Genomic DNA, 6,459 nt, shown 5'->3' on the forward strand with positions numbered 1-6,459 from the left:
GACTGACTGAACACAAAGGTGGATAGACACTCAATCATGGTTAGTTTTAATTGCTAAGCTAAAAACAAGAGAAAGTTCTGAAATATAATGACAGAATTATTAGAATTTTCTGCAAACTTAAACAGATTTCTTGGAGACTTAGTGAGAAAAGTGTAGTTAGTGTAACTAAATTCTGTAAATTTTAATATGTGAGAATAGTATGTCTTCACTGTAATTACAACTTTGTACAATAATATTATTAATGATGCACTTTAGCTATCAAAATAAGATAAAAATTTTAAGTACATAGGAATGATACATTTTACCATTTACAATATTACCATTCAAACAACATGGCTAAACATGTGATTACTGACTGCATCTGAATAATTCATTATTCAAGAGTTTTGAAAGCTGATTTGGTGTATTTAGTAGCATGATATTATAAATATAGTATTCCAGACATCTGTAAGGAAATAGATGATGTAGTAATCAAGTCATAACACTAGGTGGTGGTAACTGATTTTAGAAATTAAAACGTGAAATAGTTTCTTAACATGTATTATTTGAACTTGAGAATATTTAGTGCTCCTTAATTTTCAGAATGAAGAGGAAGAAAAAATTTGAAAGGCTATGGGGTACCATCTCTTCCTATCTGGGTTGCTAACCCTCACTTTCTCTTTTTGGTCTGAATGCTATGCCAACGATTTTCAGATTTCTTGGTCTCATGACCTTTACGTTATTAAACATTATTGAGAATCCAAAAAAGCTTTTGCATATTTGGTTTATAAGAAAATAATAATCACTGTTTTTGGGGTTGTTAAAAATTAAGACAGAGAAATAAGTTTAAAAGCAACTTAGACATCCCTGAGAATTCTAAGCAAAACTTGGAAACTGTAGCTGTGTCTCCTCTGAGCCTGTAAGAAGCTAGTGAAAAATACAAACTGTGTGTATACATGCCTTCTATTAATTTTGAATTTACAAAAATTAAAGCTTAAACAACCGATTCTTGGTATACACATCTAGATGTTGTGCTTAAGGATACATAGTCAAATATTTACAACAAAGCAAATAAGTTGATATTATTACATTAATTGATAAAAACATGATATCCTACAGGAAAATGGACGATACATAACCAAATAGTAAAAAGGGTGTAGAGTTAAATATATGTTGTGTTTATAGTGGACATAATTTTTTACTAGAAAAAAGATTCTTTTTAGAAATATGTATGGTCCCAAATTACTGTTACCCAAGTTACTATTATCCTGATACTTAATGTACTTTAGCTGAAAGCTGTAGTGTATGAAAAGAATTTATTACCATTATAGTTACATTTCTGATGTGGAATAGTCTGTCTTTTCATTTTCTGTGCTTTTTCTGCTCTTATCCATTTCCATGATCATGCTGATGATTCCCTAAAGCTTTGTATCCAGTTCTGACCTCTTTTTCCATGTTCCTGAACCTTACTTCTAGTAATGTACCCATCTCTCTCTAGAAGTCCTCAAGGTCACTGAATTCTAGTCTAAAACCAAACTCACGCTCTCTCTTCATACCACTTTAGAACCTAATTCTTTATTCTCTCTCTCAGTCAGTCACCATTTATCAGGTTCCCCAGGCTAGAAACCTTTAAGGAAGCTTTGACAAATTTTTTACCCCTTGAATACATTGATTTTTCATACTTCTTTGCCATTTCTTCTCTTTAAATTATCTTCTTATCCTCTTCTTGGCCTGGAAAATTCCTACATATGCTTCAGGATTCAACTCAGATGTTAACACTTGCATGCACCTGCATCTGGTCCCATCACTTCATGGCAAATAGATGGGGAAACAGTGGAAACAGTGTCAGACTTTATTTTGGGGGGCTCCAAAATCACTGCAGATGGTGATTGCAGCCAGGAAATTAAAAGACGCTTACTCCTTGAAAGAAAAGTTATGAGCACCCTAGATAGCATATTGAAAAGCAGAGACATTACTTTGCCAGCAAAGGTCCGTCTAGTAAAGGCTATGGCTTTTCCAGTGGTTATGTACGGATGTGAGAGTTGGACTGTGAAGAAAGCTGAGCGCCGAAGAATTGATGCTTTTGAACTGTGGTCTTGGAGAAGACCCTTGAGAGTCCCTTGGACTGCAAGGAGATCCAACCAGTCCATTCTGAAGGAGATCAGCCCTGGGATTTCTTTGGAGGGAACGATGCTAAAGCTGAAACTCCAGTACTTTGGCCACCTCATGCGAAGAGTTGACTCATTGGAAAAGTCTCTGATGCTGGGAGGGATTGGGGGCAGGAGGAGAAGGGGACGACAGAGGATGAGATGGCTGGATGGCATCACTGACTCTATGGACGTGAGTCTGAGTGAACTCCGGGAGTTGGTGATGGACAGGGAGGCCTGGTGTGCTGCGATTCATGGGGTCGCAAAGAGTCGGACACGACTGAGCGACTGAACTGACTCACTGACACTAACACAGTAAACAGATGCTCTTAACACCACTGTAAGATGTGTGTGTTCATCTAAACAAAGAGCACAAGTTTTCTCATCTGTCTCCTTTGATAAGCTCTTAGCCTTTGTAAGGGTTTCCCTCGTAGCTCAGTGGGTAAAGAGTCTGCCTGCAATGTAGGAGACCTGGGTTCGATCCCTGGGTTGAAAGATTCCCTGGAGAAGGGAATGGCTACCCACTCCAGTATTCTTGCCTGGAGAATCCCATGGACAGAGGAGCCTAGTGGACTACATACAGCCCATGGGGTCGCAAAGAGTCAGACACAACTGAGCGACTAACACTAGCCTTTGTAAAGCAGGTACTGTGTTCTGTTCTTCATTATTTCCGCAGTCTTAAGCTGCTGCTTGTGTTTATTTAGAGGAGAAAGGGAAGGTATCAAATGTCTATCAAAAGTTAACATTGAATATAAAGTTTTATAAATGCATTTAATGTACATACAAAGGCTCTATTACCTAATCTATTGGTATTTTATAATGAATAGGACTATCACGATGACTTGATGTGAACTCTTAACAGTAAATATATGCTAGACTTTTAAGGTACAATTTTGGGTAAAAGTTTTGGTGTAGAACATATATATGTATGTGTACATATGTATTTATATTGAAGTGCTTTTCAGATCTGTATGCTAATGCATTGCTGACTTTTTTGTTGCAGAACTTCTTGGTATACATGAACAAGCTGCTGTAGGATTCTTAACACTCATGGAAGCTTTAAGATACTGTAAAGTAAGTTGATTTTTAAGGTCCTTTGAATGGTTTTTATTCACTTGTCCACTGTTACAGAGAGCATTTTTCTCCTATGACAGCATATTTTAGTTTACTGCTGATAGTGTATACTCTCAATTCCTTTTTCATCACCCTTTCTGAACTGACAGGCTTATCAAGGATAGAGTTAAGCTGGCCGATCATGCTGAGTTTCCTATTTTTTTAGGCTCATTCCTTTTGAGGGTCAGAGGCAGAACCCACTTTGAAATAATTTATGAAAACAGATATCCATTATTGAATATAAATAAAGCTTTTGATAAACTGAGGGGAGAGAATGTCCTATTTGATCTTCCATACTAACAATATGTTTCACTGAAACAACTGGTAATATTTTGTCAGGCATAGTAAAACAATTAGCTAAATGCCTTTTGTCTATTTCATCTGAAAAATGATTTCACACTAAAAGTAGAAAGACCCAAGCATTTCACAGCATTAAACTCTTAACACATGTGCTAGGATTAGAAGCTACCATGAAGTTCTCACTTTTTGATACATATCTCATCACTTTTCCTGCATAATCTGAAATTACTATGGATATTCCAAATAGTTTTAAATGGAGTTTAAATCATTAATGATTTGCATTTAATAAGATGTTCTGATTTTGGAAAAAGAAGTAGATCTCCTATTCTTTTCCAGTTTAGAATGGTGGTTCCATAGCAGTGGTTCTAGTGGTGGTGATTATTTTTAGTAACAGTAACAGTCCTTTCCTGCCTGCCTGCCTGCCTTCCTCGTCTTCCTCATCCTCCATCCCCTCCCTTCCTCTCCTTCCTCTATTTCCTTTCTTTTTTACTAGACAACATTCGCCTTTCATGACAACACTTGCACAGGGATGATATGGACATGATGATCAAATGACTTCATCCTGCCTTTATTCATTAATAGTAATTGTCCTGTCAAACAGTAGTGACTCTTACATTTTTAGTGACTTCAGTTACACAAGCTAAAGCTATCCTGAGGCAGTCTAGCAACCAGGGAATAAAGCTGTGTCTCCTCCCCAACACATCCACAAACAACCATTCATATTCCCAAAAGTGTGACTGTGTATGCACATAAAAAAATGACGACTAGATAGAGATAATGGGTGTTAATTAGCTTGATTGTGGTGATCTTTTTACAGTATATACATGTATTAAAACATCAAGTTGTCCACCTTAAATATGTTGTTTTTGTATGTCAAAGATACTTCAATGAAGCTGTTTTCTAAAAAGTGCACGGTGTGTGTTTTGCAGGAGGATAGAGAGTGAAGGTGATATGTTCTGAAATCTTCACCCTGTGGCCTTAAGGCCCTGATGGTCTGGATTCTCTGTCCTCCAGCCACACTGTCTCTTGTCAGTTCTTCATACGTGCCAAGCCCTTACCTTCCCTGGGTTGGAAAGATCCCCTGGAGAAGGAAATGGCAACCCATTCCGGTTTTCTTGCCGGGAAATCCCATGGACAGAGGGACCTAGGTGGGCTGCAGTCCACGGGATTGCAGAGACTCAGTCATGACTTAGCGACTGAACAACAAGCCCTTACCTGATGAATCTTTATACTTCTTTCATTTCTGCCTGGAATACTCCAGCTGAATGGATCACTCCTCTCTCCTTCAAGCCCTAACTCAGATGGTACCTTAAGGGCCTTTTCCTGGACCATTTCCCACTGACTCTTTTCACATTTTTTTGTAGGAATAATCACTTTGTAATGACCTTTTTTGTTGGCTTAGTTATCTTTTTTTTTTTTTTTAATCTTGGATTTTTCTATTGCCCTTAATGGAATATTAACTCTATGAAAGCAGTCACATTGTCTTTCTGGGTACATATTAGATGCTCAGTAAACATTTGTTGAATGAATGAGCAGACAGTTTCACCACAATGGTGAGCTCTTCTAAATATGCGCATTTGCTTTTCTTTAACAGTTAGGTAGAACAGAGGAATGTTTGTTTTCTGCCTAAGATCATAGTGGGAAGTCACTAGCTGCTGTATAGTCTCCTGTTACCCCAGTATTACTGCCTTAGTACTGCCCTAGTATTACCGGTCCAGTGTTCTAGCAGTATTGGTGGTGTTTTCTAGGGTTTAAAGATATTTCTTATGGTAGGATACAGCACACAGATGCTCAGATAGATGAAAGGCAGAACACTTCTGATACTTACAGCTGTAAACAAGAGAAAGCTCCAAGACAGGGCCAGGGAGAGAAGGAGACCTGTAGACAAGGCACTAGTAGACTGCAGGCCTGAGGGCAGCTTCCTTATGGGAACTGGTGTGGAGTTGGCTAGGGGGCCGTGCAAGCCATGCCTGGCCCCACTGTGGGCTGGCTGGTTTGAATAGATTCAGTGGGCTCTGGGGCTTGGGAGTCATCCCTTGTCTGGTACCGGGCTCCAAGGCGATTAGGGCCATGCATGGTGGCCTGGAGTGTGGGAGACATATCAGGGAGGTTTGGACTTCATCAGCTGCCTTTTTTAAAGGAAGCTGACCAGCCTCTAGTGAGGACCTCGAAACTAAGTGAAGATAAGCATTTACAAAAGAAGAAAAATAAAACTCTTACACTGTGGTGCTCATCTGTATATAATTATAGCTGTCCTTCTGAAAAAATATATATACTTGGAATTATATACTTTTTATCAAACATTTAGAGAAACAGCAGTAAGGAAATAATTGTGTTGTTAATGAATTTTGTGAGTCTGAATGTTTTCCTTTTCTTTGATAGTGTAGCAAATTGCCCTTTAGAGTTAAAATGATCAATTTCATATTACTTTTATCATATGCATTCATTAAGACAAAGGAAACAGTCTCTCTCATGGGCTCTCTGGCTCTCTTTCTCTCTCCCTGTCTCCAGCTCCTGTGTGCATGTGTCTATGAGAGTGTACTGAGATGAAAGGTTGACTCTGAGTGCTTTGGGGTGTGCACTTTAAAAAAAAAATAGATATAGAACTCCGATGCCATAAAATTCACCATTTTAAAGTATATAATTCAGTGGGTTTTTTTGTGTATTCACAAGCCTCTGCCATCATGACCACTATCTAATTTCAGTACATTTCCTCACTCCAAGATCCTCTACACGCTTTAGCTGTCATTTCCTCATTCCTTGCCAGCCCCTGGCGCCTTTTTGACGCTGAAGCTTTGCCTCTTCTGGATAGTTCATCTAAATGGAATCGAACAGTATGTGGCCTTTCATGTCTGGCGGCTTCTTTCACTTAGCATAATGTTTCCATTGTTCATTCCTGTGTATTAGTACTTAATTTCTT

General features: G+C 38.4%; 1 protein-coding gene and 1 long non-coding RNA gene across 17 annotated transcripts in view; one reads left to right on the forward strand and one right to left on the reverse strand.

The window, feature by feature from the left end:
* Positions 1 to 6,459, forward strand: part of MINDY3 (MINDY lysine 48 deubiquitinase 3) — a 567,291-nt gene that overhangs the window by 522,892 nt on the left and 37,940 nt on the right. For all 13 annotated transcript variants that reach the window (XM_086334210.1, XM_086334208.1, XM_086334217.1 and 10 more), the window contains one exon: positions 3,130 to 3,200. In XM_086334210.1, the coding sequence (XP_086190336.1) occupies positions 3,130 to 3,200 (71 nt within the window). The remainder of the gene's footprint in view (positions 1 to 3,129; positions 3,201 to 6,459) is intronic.
* The window catches only part of LOC147360998 (uncharacterized), a 130,046-nt gene that overhangs the window by 7,924 nt on the left and 115,663 nt on the right, over positions 1 to 6,459 (reverse strand). The window lies entirely within an intron of this gene.

The sequence above is a fragment of the Bos grunniens genome, chromosome 13 (assembly GCF_055505025.1).
Source record: "Bos grunniens cultivar Pamir isolate PY7600 chromosome 13, Bosgru_T2T1.0, whole genome shotgun sequence".
In the NCBI taxonomy this organism is placed as follows: domain Eukaryota; kingdom Metazoa; phylum Chordata; class Mammalia; order Artiodactyla; family Bovidae; genus Bos; species Bos grunniens.